General features: G+C 44.6%; 1 protein-coding gene and 1 long non-coding RNA gene across 9 annotated transcripts in view; one reads left to right on the top strand and one right to left on the bottom strand.

Annotated features, from left to right (window-relative positions):
* The window catches only part of RUFY1 (RUN and FYVE domain containing 1), a 47,211-nt gene that overhangs the window by 19,944 nt on the left and 12,088 nt on the right, over positions 1-15,179 (top strand). For 4 of the 8 annotated variants that reach the window (XM_085013620.1, XM_021084324.2, XM_085013621.1 and 1 more), the window contains 7 exons: positions 153-194; positions 1,702-1,767; positions 4,171-4,240; positions 6,727-6,828; positions 7,893-8,009; positions 9,079-9,246; positions 14,640-14,737. In XM_085013620.1, coding sequence (XP_084869746.1) covers positions 153-194; positions 1,702-1,767; positions 4,171-4,240; positions 6,727-6,828; positions 7,893-8,009; positions 9,079-9,246; positions 14,640-14,737 — 663 coding nt within the window. The remainder of the gene's footprint in view (positions 1-152; positions 195-1,701; positions 1,768-4,170; positions 4,241-6,726; positions 6,829-7,892; positions 8,010-9,078; positions 9,247-14,639; positions 14,738-15,179) is intronic. The other 4 variants (XM_085013622.1, XM_003123642.5, XM_085013623.1 and 1 more) reach the window with 1 other exon arrangement.
* LOC110259385 (uncharacterized) lies at positions 1,495-5,639 on the bottom strand. Its single transcript, XR_014837980.1, has 3 exons — positions 5,534-5,639; positions 3,367-3,483; positions 1,495-1,610 (listed from the first exon to the last, which is right to left on the bottom strand). It is a non-coding gene; the product is annotated as an uncharacterized LOC110259385 (long non-coding RNA).

Here is a 15,179-nt window from a genome sequence, read left to right as displayed (position 1 = left end):
TAAAATAAGTTATCCTATAAAAAAAAAGAAAACGAAGCAAGCAATGTGTATAACATGCTACCATTTATGTTATAATAAAAAAGACATCTACATATTTATATGTTGTATTTCCATTCACATGGGTCACCTTTTTTTTTTTTTTCCATTTCTAGAGAAGCATATAGGCCTGAAAACATGGCTGCCTGTGGGGAGAGGTTAGGAGACAGGCATAGAAGGGAGTGTCACTGGAAATCCTTGGGTTGTGTTTGCATGTTTTACCCTGTGTATCTGTCACACATCTCCCTGATGAGGACTCTGGTCTCAGTGCCTCGGCAGTGCGCCTTACCGAGAAAGGGACCAGCAGAAACCCCATTAATGCTTCATGTGCCCAAATGACAAGGATTTACTCACTTGAAATTGAAATATATTCTTTTTTTTTTTTTTTTTTGTCTTTTGTCGTTGCTATTTCTTGGGCCGTTCCCACAGCATATGGAGATTCCCAGGCTATGGGTTGAATCGGAGCTGTAGCCACCGGCCTACACCAGAGCCACAGCAACGCAGGATCCGAGCCGCGTCTGCAACCTACACCACAGCTCACGGCAACGCCGGATCGTTAACCCACTGAGCAAGGGCAGGGATCGAACCTGCAACCTCATGGTTCCTAGTCGGATTCGTTAACCACTGCGCCACGACGGGAACTCCTGAAATATATTCTTAATGTCAAAAAGAACTGGAAATAAACTGATTATCCATCATCGAGGGAATACAGTCAACCCTCTGTATCTGCAGATTAGTCCTAGAACCAATCCTCTGTGGGTTACTTAGGGACTTCTGTAATTGAATGAATTATAGAACATCTAAAATATTCCATACAGTGGTATATTATTCACACATGAAAAAAAACCAAAAAACAAATTTGACCTATTGGTATAGTAGATTTAGAGGGATTTCCACAGGCATTATTGAATGAGACAAGTATATACTGAGAAGTATATATATCCCATTTTTTAAAACCCCCAAGATCTCTAATATATTTGTTTTTGTCTTTTTAAGGCCGCACCCATGGCATATGGAGGTTCCCAGGCTAGGGGTCGAATCGGAGCTGTAGCCACCGGCCTACACCAGAGCCACAGCAACGAGGGATCCGAGCCACGTCTGCAACCTACACCACAGCTCACAGCAACGCCGGATCGTTAACCCACTGAACAAGGCCAGGGACCGAACCCACAACCTCATGGTTCCTAGTCGGATTCATTAACCACTGCGCCACGACAGGAACTCCTCTCTCTCTTTCTTAACCCAGACTAATTAGCTTTGTGTTTTGAAAAGTCTTGTGGTCGTCTTTTCTGAGCCAGCCTCCTCTCCTTCAGCGTAACAAGGGCTGCGTCATCTCCCCTCTCGAGGGCCGCTTGCATGTGGCTTTTGGTGTTTCCACCTTGCATGCTAGGAGCTTTCCCAAATGCTTGGTGTGAGCTGTGGTGGGGAGGCTGTCTGCAGGGAGGCCGCTCTCTGGGCAGCTAGTCTCCAGTGAGCTTCCGTGTCTCCCCAGCCAGCCTTGCTGGTTCACTCAGGACCACGCAGACATTACTAAGCTCTGACTGTCTCTTGGTTTCCTGATGACGTTGGCATTCCTACAAGGTGATGGGAAGGTTGGGGGGACAATTAACAAAGTATTAACCCTGAGTAAAAAGAATGTCTCACTTTTTATGCTCTTTTTGAAAGGCATGAAAGAATTACTGATGTCCTTGATCAAAAAAATTACGTGGAAGAACTGAACCGGCACTTGAGGTAGGCTCCCTCCTTTTTCTAGTGTTGCAATTCATTCTCAGTGCTAGAAAATTGCATCACGGAACTCTTTTTTGAGTTGCCAGATATTTATAACTAACTTGTTTCCAAACCAAGAAAAAAGGTTATCATTCAGTGCTCATGTGTACGGACTAGAGAAGTATGAATTCTCGATGGAGAGCTTTGGGGAGTTCTTTGGTCCTTCGTTTTGTGCAGTTAGGTAATTTAGAGCATAAGAAATGGAACCTGCCTCTCCACCCATAGCCATTTACCTGGAAATCACTGCATGGGAAGCACTCTTGCTGCTGGGAATCAGCACACATCCCTCCAGTGTGCTGGGCAGGCAAAAGGAGTTGAAAACCACTGGGCTAGCTCTTTGAGAGCAGTTCAGTAGTGATAGTGGGTATCTTTATTTGAGTTTTCACCTTAATTGGAAAACTGCTCCCGTGTCTCATGAAACACTAGTTGCTGCAAGTATTGATGGGGAATGGATGGAGATTCAGTCTAAGGTGTTTGGGAGATAGCATCCTCTCTCTCTGTACCCTCTTCAGAGTATACTGTGCACCTTAGTGCTGTGGCACAGAAGGTTCTCTGGCCCCACAGCCAGTGAAACTGGCAGAGGAGCTGGCATGTCCTCAGAACATACCATGAGCTGTGATGTTGGCTTTTTTTTTTTTTTTTTGGCCTTTTAGGGCTGTACCCAAGGCACATGGAGATCCCCAGGCCAGGGGTCAAATCGGAGCTACAGCTGCCGGCCTGCACCACAGCCACAGCAACACCAGATCCGAGCCACATCTGCAACCCACAACACCGCTCACAGTAACAGCGGATCCCCAATCCATTGAGGGAGGCCAGGGATCAAACCCACAACCCCATGGTTCCTAGTCAGATTCATTTCTACTGCGCCACAACAGGAACTCCCTTTGACTCTTTTAAGAGCAAGAATCTTGATACATTCTTAGTTTATTTAGACCTTTTTTTTTTTTGGCCATGTTTGCGGCATGTGGAAGTTCCCAAGCCAGAGACTGAACCCGCACCACAGCAGCAGCCCGAGCCACTGCAGTGACAACGCCAGATCCTTAAATTGCTGAGCCACAAGGGGACTCTTTCCACTCAATTCTTGAACCTTGGTTCATTAGCCTTTGCTGGGTTTATTTCTTTGTGACACGCCCCCCACCCCCAGTCTAGAAAGCAGCAGTTTTTGGCAGGAAAGTCTGTTGCCTAAAAATACAGACTGGAGCCACACCACCTGTGCTCATCAGGATGTGAACTTAAATAAGTTTTTCTATATAAAGTTATGGCTTCCTTGTTTGTAAAACAGATTAACAATGAGATTTACCTCATGGAATTGTAGAGAGGATTACATGAGCTGATGCACGTAAAGTGCTTGGAACAAACAGGGCCTGGCACTATCTGAAAAGAAAATTACTAGTATTGTTGTGGTGGTGGTTGTTTTTTTATTAAGTCTACGTTAGCTTTTTATGTATTTTTTATGTATTTAGCTTTTTTATGTATTTTTCAGTATAAAAGTAGTACAGAGTATTTAAAGAATATTTGAAAAATGGAACAAAGCATTAATTTAAAAGGTTTAAAAAAATTCACCTTTGATCCTACTGTACCAATATCTTGCTATGAATATTCCTTTAGATATATGACTGCCAGCACATTTGGTTTCCCATCTATCATGCTGGGGAATCATGCTATTTTCTTTCCAGTTGGCTGAAAAAGAAATAGGGGAGAAAACATTGAAAACTTTTCAATAAAATCACACATACACATTTAGAATTCTCATCTGTGAGTTAACTGGAAATTCATTGACACTTCATTTCATACAAGAAATCTAGGAATCTCTATTCTCATTGTTTATTGGGAAAGTAGCTTTTATTTTATTTTATTTATTTATTTTTAGGGCCTCACCTGCAGCATATGGAGGTTCCCAGGCTAGGGGTCAAATCAGAGCTGCAGCTGCCAACCTACACCACAGTCACAGCAATGCTGGATCCTTAACCCACTAAGTGAGGTCATGGATTGTACCCGCATCCTCATGGTTACTAGTTGGGTTCCTAACCCACCAAGCCACAACGGGAACTACCCTGGAAAGTTGCTTTTATAAGTTCACCTTTACTTAATTTTTTTTTTCGTCTTTTGTCTTTTTAGGGCCACACCCATGGCATATGAAATATCCCAGGCTAGGGGTCTCATTGGAGCTGTGGCTGCCAGCCTACACCACAGCCACAGCAACGCAGAATCCGAGCCGCATCTGCAACCTACACCACAGCTCATGCAATGCCGGATCCTTAACCCACTGAGCGAGGCCAGGGATGGAACCCGCATCCTCATGGTTCCCAGTTGGATTCGCTTCCACTGTGCCACGGCGAGAACTCCCTAATATTTTATTTTTTGCAGCTGCACAGTCGGGGATCTTCAAACCAAGATAGATGGCTTGGAAAAGACTAATTCAAAGCTGCAAGAAGAGGTTTGTAACTTACTGAAATTCTTAAAACAAAATGACCCTAAGGCTAATACAAGAAACAGTGCAGTTGGTCTGTCTGACAGGAGCTTCTTGCTGGTAGGAATGGAAATTGCTAACCTTGGGTTGAGCTGCACGCGGGACAGGCACTCTCAGAACTTTGCATCCTCAGACTGTCCGTGTTCTGGCCCATCCAGAGCTCCCATGAGCCGTTGCACCTGACCATGGGCCAACTCCAAGCGACCTAGGTTTTATCACCTCACAGTAGCCCAGTATTGGTTGGAGTCCTGATTGGAAAAGCCCCGCTCCTGTCGTGAACGTGCTGTCTCTTCCTCTTTCCGACCTTCCTATGGTGGAGTGTGTCTCCCTGCTGCCCAGAAGGCACAGTCTCTGTCATGGGTCACAGTACTCTCACCCGCCCCTTCTGTATTTCGGCCCCTCAGGAGCATGGACCAGTCTCCCCACAGTGTGGTCTTTCTCTGCTTTCTCACTAGGAAGAGAGAGAATGAAAGGACAGGAAGAAGGAGGGCTGAGGCCGAGGAAGAAAACTTGCTGCCAGCTGCCCGGCAGTCTCCTTGGCGGACACATCTTGTCTCCTCTTAGCAGGAGGGGGGTTGCTCAGCCTTTCTGAGGCTTTCCACAGGTAGCGGTCCCTGGCTGCTCGGGCCTCCCCACCAAGTCTCTCGGAGGAGGAGGAGGGCTGTGAGGGGGCCGAGAGTGACCCCCCACGGTGTGGAGAGCCCTAGGGCACACCTTTGTAACGGAGGCCCCCACTCTAAAGCTCACTCCAAACTTCCTGCTCTCTTCTGAGGGGCCAGCCCTGAACAGCTTTCAGGAGAGGAGCCCAGATTTGTGACAGGAGAAGGAAATTCAGAGACGGCATTTGTAGGTGGACCACACGGGAGAAACCTCAGCACACTTAGAACTGAGGGGCCCAGTCTCACCAGGGCGGGGTGAAGGGCCCTTCGGGCCTCAGTTAGGTCGGTTTTTGAGCCTCACTTTCCTCATCTCCAAATTGGATGATAGCCTTGCAGTAGTGGTATAAAGATTAAATTTGCTTAATACCACATGAATGTGCCTCACCCAACACTTGGCATGTGGAGGAACTCAAGACACCTTAGTTGATTTTAGAACAAGCAGATTCACTCTTTGTTCCCCCAGATAAGGTAGCATGCTTTGAACGAAAGTGTAATTGAGCTTTTAAAACTAAAAAAAAATAAATAAATAACTGGGTTTTTGTGGGTTTTTTTTCAAAGACAAACAATTGTAATAGAAAATGTACTTTAGAGAAAAGCATACCTCTGTCTTCAGGATGTGCTGTGTCCAGAGAGTAGAATGGGAACTAGCTTGTGGGTTTTGCCTGCTTCTTCTCTTGTAGCAACTAGCACCTCCTTTAAAGCCTTAAAGTTTCTGACTTGGGCACAGCTGTTATGCTGAGAAACGCCCATCCTGGGTCTGGGTTTTCGAGTCCGCGTGGACCTGGACGCTGTTGACCAGGAGGCAGTGAGGAGTTCATTAGCGAATGATGCTGAGAACACAGCCAAGTACAGAGGGCAGATGTCTTGCTTCTTTCTCCTTCTCCAGCCTCACCTTCTCTCTCCAGGCCGGTTCAGAGGCTGGATAAGAGTGGGTTGGTTGGGGATTTTACTCCCCTACCTTGCCTCTCCTGCTCGCCTCTCCTCAGCAGGTCCGTGAAGGCATTCTGCTTCTATAGGCTTTTCCCTAAACTACATTGACTCATTCAAGGCAAGGAAGATGTCTTCCTCGGGTAGGCCTTTAATGGTTTGGTTGCAATTCCTCTCCCAGACTCTCTAATTCTCTCTCCAGTGATAAGATATCCTTGTGCCCATTGGCTGGAAAAACTAAAAAGAAGGAAGAATCAGAAAAAAAAAAAACCATAATCCCTTGGCTAAGTGATAGCTATTTTTATCCCTCAGTATATATGTATATATATTCCTCATCTCTTCTTAAGCATTTTGAACATGGTTGAGTTTTTATTTTGTTTTGTTTTTTAATTAGAGGTGAGAACATACTCTATGACCTGCTTTATTTCCATACTGTAGGTGTTATGTTCTCGAATCTTTAAAAGCTTTTGTGAACATTTTAATAACTACCTATTTCTGTTTTATGCTTCCTCCGGGATGTATTAAACCATTTCTAATATTGAACATTTAGGCTGTTTCTAGTATTTTGTGTCCATAAATCTTTGCCCACATGAAGGAATATGCTATCATTTTTGTAAAAAAGAATATCTGGGGAGGGCAGAGATGGCTAGGAGCAGGGGTGGGAGAGCGCTTTTACTGTTTATGTTTTTATGTCTTTGGAATTAGGAACCATGTTATTACCATGTTATTACCTATTCAAAACAAGGATATAAAATAAAAAATAAAATATCCCATATGTGAAAATAACACATTGGCAGTTGTAAAGATGTCGTTTGAATGGCAAGATTCATTTTGATGATAAGAAATATAAAAATCTCTCTTAATCAGCTTGCAGCTGCAACAGACCGGATTTGTTCACTTCAAGAAGAACAGCAACAATTGAGAGAACAAAACGAATTAATTCGTGAGAGAAGCGAGAAGCGAGTAGAGGTGAGAAGTTGGCCTCTCAGCTGGGCGGCATGTTCCTCACACAGACGCGTCCCTCGCAGATCTCAAGCTCAGAATGTGCAAAGATGTCCCGTTTGACAGCAGAAAGTCCTGCCTGCTGCTGTGCCCCTCTCAGGCCACCTGACCTCCTGTGGTTTCCCAAGCACACCCTCCCTCGCCTCCAGGCCTTTGCGAGTAAACATTTCTGAAAGTTTCTGTTCCTTCTTTGGCTCCTCTCTGGTCCCCTGCGGTGCTGTCCCTCTTGCTCATCAGTCAGCCTGGGACCTTCTCCTCTGTTCCCATAGCCTTTTGCACTTCCTTCCATTATAGAATCCGTTTCCTGTTTTGTAAATCTCTGGCTTGCAGCTGTTTCACCTGGCAGCTTGAGGGTAAAGACCATATCTGATTCATCTCAGAATTCACCCAGTACTAAAAACTTGCTAGACAAGGAGTTCTCTTGTGTCGCAGCAGATTAAGGAGTCAGTGTTGTCACTGCAGCAGCTTGGATCGCTGCTGTTGTGTGGGTTCGATCCCTGGCCCAGAAACTTCCACATTTTTTTTTTTTTTTTTTTTTTTTGCTTTTTAGGGCCACACCCACAGCACATGGAGGTTCCCAGGCTAGGGGTCAAACTGGAGCTACAGCTGCCAGCCCACACCACAGCCACAGCTACACCAGATCTGAGCCATGTCTTCGACCCACCCAACATCGCACGACAACGCAGGGGTGCGCCTCCCCCCCAAAAAAAAAACCTAACTCAGGCTAGACAAATACTGAATGGTGAAATGAGAGGGGCCTTTCCCACTAAGAATGACTCCCTCTATTTTAAAGAAAATTAAATAGAAATTGTTTTCTAAACCTACCTTTTCAAAAATCCATTGGCTTGCTCTCATCCTTCAAGTTCACAGATATTTCAAAATATATTTAAAATTTTAACCTCTCTCAATTATGCTTTAGAAAATAGAAATGATGCTACTTTTACAAAAAATTATGGTACATTTTAAAATACTCTGTAGTTAGCTTGCTTCCATAAACAAACCATTCTTCTAGTGCTCTTGTTTGATGACAGATAACAAAACAGGATACAAAAGTTGAGCTGGAGACTTACAAGCAGACACGGCAAGGTCTGGACGAAATGTACAGTGATGTGTGGAAGCAGCTAAAGGAGGAGAAGAAGGCGCGCTTGGTGAGTGTGGGATCCTGCGAGTCTCAGCTAGTAGCCCTCTGAGCTATTCGTGTCAGCGCTTAGCACACACATACTTAAACTTGCTCTCAAAAACAAATGAGATTTTTATGCAAAGTTTTTAACATGGGAAAAAAAATACTCATGGGGAGTCAGAAATTATCTCTTAAGAAAAAAAAAAGCCTATGTTTACCCCTCACTTCTGCATTTTTTTCTAATTGTATAATCCTTTTCAAGGGATCTCTGTGAGACCAGACTCATGTTTCCTTGACAATAAACTTCCCTCAGTCACAGCCTGCAGTCTGTTTATTTCCACCCAGTCTACGTGTCAGTGACCGGTGTTTTTTATCAAACATGGTTCTTGGGCCAGCTTCATTTCTTTTGCAGGGCTGTCGGGAACATGGGCAATGAATTTTCTGGGACAGAACCATTTCAAAATGGTTGCTACAAACTAGCAAACCACTCCAGAAAGTCCTGCCACAGCCTGTCACTTCTAGCACTCAGATATAAGGCAGACTTTCTTTTCTTTTTCTTTTTTTTTTAACGGCCATGCCTTGGCATATGGAAGTTCAGGCTGGGGGTCGAATCAGAGCCACAGCTTCAGGCCTACACCACAGCCACAGCAACACGGGATCCAAGCCACATCTGCAACCTATCCCACAGCTTGCAGCAAGGCTGGATCCTTAACCCACTGAGCAAGGCCAGGGATTGAACCCGTATCCTCACGGACACTGTGTCAGGTTCCTAACCCGCTGAGCCACAGCAGACTCCAAGGCAGACTCTCTTTCAGACTGTGCAGCCTGATCTCAGGGTCTGAAGAACATGGTGTGGTTGTTAGAATTCTAGGATCACATGGCCACCTATGCTTTCTATTGACTTGATGCGGAGCAAGTGTTCATTATAAAATGAGAAAAGGGGGAAAACTTAATCTAGTTATGCTTCAGACAGACTTGGCTACATCTCTCTAACCTATTCTGATCTCTTTGTGTTTTGGCCTTGTCCAAGATACAACCTCAGTTAAGTTCATTTCTGTGATCTACTTGAATATTTTCCTTATTAATATCCTTTTCAGGAACTAGAAAAAGAACTGGAGTTACAAATTGGAATGAAAACTGAAATGGAAATTGCAATGAAGCTACTAGAAAAGGACACCCACGAGAAGCAGGACACACTAGTTGCCCTGCGCCAGCAGCTGGAAGACGTCAAAGCGATTAATTTACAGATGTTTCACAAAGTTCAGGTAAGAATTGGCTTCATAGTGTAACCTGGTTTCCTGCTGCTTGTCTACAGTGGTAGAGCTTGTCACGTGCTGCCTTTCCAGTCTTATGTCATCTTTCCTGCAGAAGGAGAGAAGAGACATCTCTGTGAGGTCCTGGCTTGTGCAGACCTGGTCCTAGGCCATCTCACATGCTATCACATTTCTTTTGAGTCTCCCCTGGGAAAAGTTTATAAAATGGGGGGAAATGTCAGTGACAAGGCAGAATCGAATGGCAAAGTCACATGCCCCTGGTGGCACAGCTGATAAATAGAGCTGAAAACTGAACTGTGTCTTTTTAATCCAGACCTGACCTTTGCCTCTCGTGCTTTCACTGTCCCCCTGCTGTCTGTTTCCCTCTGCTTCAGAGACTAATTATTCACCCCAAGAAGTGGACAGGTGGATTAGGATAGAAGTTAGTATTGCCTGTGCAAGCTTTGCCGTCAAATTAATCTTGCAAGTCTCCAGGCTGCACAGCTGGCTGCCCCCCTCCCTGCTCATTTCAGAGTGGTAGGAGGAGCTAGCCCAGAAAGAACATCTAGCAGTTCCCCCCTGTGGTGTGGTGGGTCAAGAATCCAACCGCAGCGGCTCAGGTCGCTGTGGAGGCACAGGTACAGTCCCTAGCCCAGGAACTTCCATATGCTGCAGGTTCACCCATTAAAAGACAGCATCTAAACATTGCAGTGCTTTCTTGCCCCAGAAACTTCCCAGAAGGATACCATTCTGTGTCCTCAAAACATTTCTCTTTTCGGAGTTCCCTGGTGGCTCAGCGTGTGAGTACTGAGCATTGTCACTGCTGTGGCACAGGTTTGATCCCTGGCCCAGGAATTCCTGCATGCCACCACAGGTGTGGTTATTTCTTTCATAGAATTTTTTTTTTTTTTTTTTTTTTTGGTCTTTTTAGGGCCGCACCCTCAGCATATGGAAGTTCCCAGGATAGTTCCCAGCTCAAATCGGAGCTGTAGCCACTGGCCTACACCACAGCCACAGCAACTCAGGATCCAAGCCACATCTGCAACCTATACCACAGCTCATGGCAACCCCAGATCCTTAACCCACTGAGCGAGGTCAGGGATCAAACCCACGTCCTCATGGATACTAGTCGGATTCGTTACTGCTGAGACACGATGGGACCTCCAAGGCACAGTTATTTTGTCCTGTCTTTTTTTAAACTATTACATAATCAGTATTGTAATAGCAACAATGAAAATTGAAGCAAAAAGAGAAACGGAATAAAATGGTTTTACCCTTCCAACAAATTACCTAATTTGATTTTTTTCATGTTTACTTCTGGTTTTGGTCAGCATGGAGACATACTGTTAATGCATTTTAGGAGGAACTAATCTACTGTAATAGCTTAGCAGACCCTAAAATAGAGTGGCTTACTCAAATGGGAGTTTGGAATTTCCCATTGTGGCTCAGCGGAAATGAACCCAACTAGCATCCATGAGGATGTGGGTTCTATCCCTGGCCTCGCTCAATGGGTTAAGGATCTGGCGTCGCCATGAGCTGTGGTGTAGGTCACAGATGCAGCTCAGATCTGGCATTGCTGTGGTTGTGGCATAGGCTGGCAGCTGCAGCTCTGATTGGACCCCTAGTCTGGGAACTTCCATATGCAACGGGTGTGGCCCTAAAAGGGGAAAAAAAAAAAAGCTGGTCATTCTTTTCTTGTTGCTATGTGGTGCCACCTTTATCCTATTCCAAGTTCCTGTGTACATGGAACTACCTCTGAGGTCTCTCTTCTGCTTGATAGTTTATTTCTCTGTTTTGATCGCCATAGTGTGCTGTGGTTTAATGTCTGGTTGGTTCTGTTAGTTTGCTAGGGCTACTGTAAGAAAGTACCAGAAAGTGAAGGCTTTACAAAAATGTGCCGTCTCACAGTTCTCGGGGCCAGGAGTTTAAGAGTGAGGTGAAGACTGTGAACAGGAGCCTGGTGCTCTCCCTCTCTCCCAGCTTCTGGTGGTTGCTGGCAGTCTTTGGGGTTCCTTCACTTGGAGAATCATCACCCCCATTCTCTGCCTTCATCTTCACACAGTGTTCCCCCTGTGTGTGTGCCAGTGTCCACATTTCCTCTTTTTAGGAAGACACCAGTCATATTGGATTAGGAGCCCACCCTACTCCACTATGTCCTCATTTTAACCAATTACATTTGCAGCTAGTAACCCTTTTTCCAAATATGGTCACATTGTGTGATACTGGGGTTAGGATTTCAACACATGGATTTGAAAGGAACACAACTCAACCCATAATATAGGTCAAGCCCCCCCACTTTTGCCCCATTTTTCTGCCTTTTTTTTTTTTTTTTTTTTTTTTTTTTCTTTTCTTGGTTGTACCCACTTCATGGAAAAGTTCCCAGGCCAGGTATGGAGCCTGTGCCATGCAGCAACCTGAACTGCTGTGGTGACAATGCCAGATCCTTAATCCCCTGCACCACCAGGGAACTCTTCCTCTTCTTTTTTCAATTGACTTATCTATTTGTAAACTTTTATTCTTTTTTATTTCTTATTTTTATTTTTTTATTTTGTGGCCACCCTGTGGCACATGGAATTCCCGGGCCATGGATCAGACCCGAGCCACAGTTGCCGCCTACACTGCAGCTGCAGCAACACCAGATCCCTAACCCACTGTGCTGGACTGGGGATCAAATCTGCATCCCAGTGTTCCAGAAACGATACTGATCCTGTTGCACCACAGTGGAACTCCTCTTTTATTTCTTTTTCTTTTAATTGAATTAAAGTTGATTTATAGTGTCTCAGGTACACAGAAAAATGATTCAGTTATACATACATATATCTACATACATACGTATACATATCTCTATATATATTCTTTCAGATTATTTTTCATTACAGGTTATTACAATATGTTGACTACAGTTCCCTGTGTTATGTTATCAGGAAATCCTTGCTGTTTATTTTAAGCCCTCCCCTTTTCCCCTTTGGTAACCATAAATTTGTTTATGTCTGTGAGTCTATTTCTGTTTTGTAAATAAAATCACTTGTGGAGTTCTTGCGTAGTACAGCAGGTACTGGCATTGTCACTGCAACAGCTCAGCTCATTGCCCAGGAACTTTTACATGCCATGGGCTCAGCCAAAAAAAAATAACAAATAAATTTATTTGTATCATTTTTTTAGATTTTTCATATAAGTGATATCATATGGTATTTGTCATTCTCTGCCTGGCTTCCCTTAGTATGATAATCTCTAGGTCCATCCATGTTGCTGTAAATGGCATTATTTCATTCTTTTTTATGGCTGAGTAGTATTCCATTGTGTATATATACCACATCTCCTTTATCCATTCATCTGTCAGTGGACATTAGGTTGTTTCCATGTCTTGGCTGTTGTAAATAGTGCTGCTGTGAACACTGGGGTACATGTATCTTCGTGAGTTAGAGTTTTCAGCTTCTGAAATGCATGCTTAGCTCATCTGTTTTATCTTTTTTAAATTTCATAAAACATTTAAAGTTAAAAATTGGGTGTTCCCATCATGGCTCAGACAAAATAAAGTTTAAATAATTATCCACAAGTACTGCTTTAGCTATGTCCCTCTTTGACAAAAGTATTCCATCTAAACACCACCCCCTTTTTTTCTTTGCTTTATAGGGCTAAACCAGCATATGGAAGTTCCCAGACTCGGGGTCAAATCAGAGCTATGGCTGCCAGTCTACACCACAGCCACAGCATCACCAGATCCAAACCACATCTACAACTTACACTGCAGCTCACAGCAACACTGAATCCTTAACCCACTGAGTGAGGCCAGGGATCGAATCCTTATCCTCATGGATACTAGTCGGGATCTTAACCTGCTGAGCCACTGGGAAGTACTGTTTTGTTTTAGCTCAATAGTTTTTAGTACTATGTTATTCCATTTCCAGATATAAAGTGGTTTTTAGCTCTTCTTTTGTTGTTGTTTTTTTTGTTTTTGTTTTTGTTTTTTGTCTTTTGTCTTTTGTTGTTGTTGTTGTTGCTATTTCTTGGGCCGCTCCCTCGGCATATGGAGGTTCCCAGGCTAGGGGTTGAATTGGAGCTGTAGCCACCGGCCTACGCCAGAGCCACAGCAACGCGGGATCCAAGCCGCGTCTGCAACCTACACCACAGCTCACGGCAACGCCGGATCGTTAACCCACTGAGCAAGGGCAGGGACCGAACCCGCAACCTCATGGTTCCTAGTCGGATTCGTTAACCACTGCGCCACGACGGGAACTCCTTCTTTTGTTGTTTATATCTCATTTTATTATGTTAAAGACAGAGAATACAGTCTGTATATTATTCTTTTTTTTTTTTTTTGTCTTTTGTCTTTTCTCTTTTGTCTTTTTAGGGCCACACCCATGGCATGTGGAGGGTCCCAGGCTAGGGGTCTAATCGGAGCTACAGCTGCCAGCCACAGCCACAGCCACACCAGATCCAAGCCCCAACTGCAACCTACACCACAGCTCATGGCAACGCCGGATCCTTAACCCACTGAGCGAGGTCAGAGATCAAACCCACAACCTCATGGTTCCTAGTCAGATTCGTTAACCACTGTGCCACAACGGGAACTCCATGTATCCTTGTATTTTTAAAGTGTCTTTTATAGATGCACAGAAGCATGTTGCTTTTTTGCTGCCTCCTCATTACTCAGGACCTGCCATGGTTAAAAGCCTGCACTCAGAAAGTCACACGGTCATGGGTATGACCCCAGCTACACCGTATTGAGCTCTAGCCTTCACCCAAGTGCCTTCTCTTTCTGAGTCTCAAAGAAGTAGGGGCTAACAACACCCACCAGGAGAACCCTGCAAGGGTTGGGTGACCTCATGCATGTGCCTGGCACAAGAGGAGAGCTCAGTAACATTGAGTCAGAGCCAACGGTCCTTTTCAAAAAGGGCCGAGGACTATTCAAACAAAGGGCTTCATTTCCTTCCTCTTTGTCTTTTTTTTGTCTTTGTTTTTTTTTCTTTAGGGCCACAGTCGTGGCATATGGAGGATCCCAGGCCAGAGGTCACATCAGAGCTCTAGCTGCTGGCCACAGCCATAGCCACAGCAACACTGGATCCGAGCCACATCTGCGACCTACCCCACAGCTCACGGCAATGCTGGATCCTTAACCCACTGAGCCAGGTCAGGGATCAAACCCGAAACCTCATGGATGCTAGTCATATTCATTACTGCTGAGCCACAATAGGGACTTCCTCTTTGCCTTTCTTGATGTTGCTGATGCTGGGAGCCTTGGCCCAGATTGTCTTTCAGGGCTTTGGGGAAGAGCAGCAATGAACGAACCCCTCTTGAAAGTGTTGTAAAAATACAAGGTGAACAGTTGAACCCCCCTTGTAATCCAGCGCAGGTACAGGGTTGAGGGAGAAGCAGAGAATGACGCCCTTTCCTTGTGTTTATAGAATGCAGAGAGCAGTTTACAACAGAAGAATGAAGCCATCACATCTTTTGAAGAAAAAAATAATCAAGTTATGTCCAGCATGAAACAGATGGAAGAAAGGTAATCACTTCCCCTGGTAAATAGGCCCTAGAAAGTGTTGGGATTATCTGGTCCTGGGGACTTAATCAGAGTATCTCTCAAAAGTACAGATGAATTGGGATGACTGTCCTTCAAGTCTGTAGTCTTGCCCAGCAAAAGGACTGGATTCCCTAGCCTTGCTTAAGCATGTATCTACTTAATCAGCCTTTGGGCTACTGTATTACATTGTCTTCTTGGAGTCAGAACCACCTAGTGAGCTCACTTTTAAATATCAGGTCAGTAGGGCCTCAGAATAGGGGCAAAAAATAGAGTCACACAAATATGCATGACTGATTTTTTTTCCTTTTTATGACCTCACATGCAGCATATGGAAGTTCTCAGGCTAGGGGCTGAATTGGAGCTGCAACTGCAGCTGAGGCCTATGTCACAGCCACAGCAATGCAAGATCCAAGCCACATATGCA

Source organism: Sus scrofa, chromosome 2 (assembly GCF_054392235.1).
Source record: "Sus scrofa isolate SSC_HxYL_T2T_F1_AM1 chromosome 2, Sscrofa_HxYL_maternal_Yorkshire_Landrace_v2.0, whole genome shotgun sequence".
Taxonomy (NCBI): Eukaryota; Metazoa; Chordata; class Mammalia; order Artiodactyla; family Suidae; genus Sus; species Sus scrofa.
Note: the sequence above shows the minus strand (reverse complement) of the source record. Positions and strands in the feature narration are given on the sequence as shown.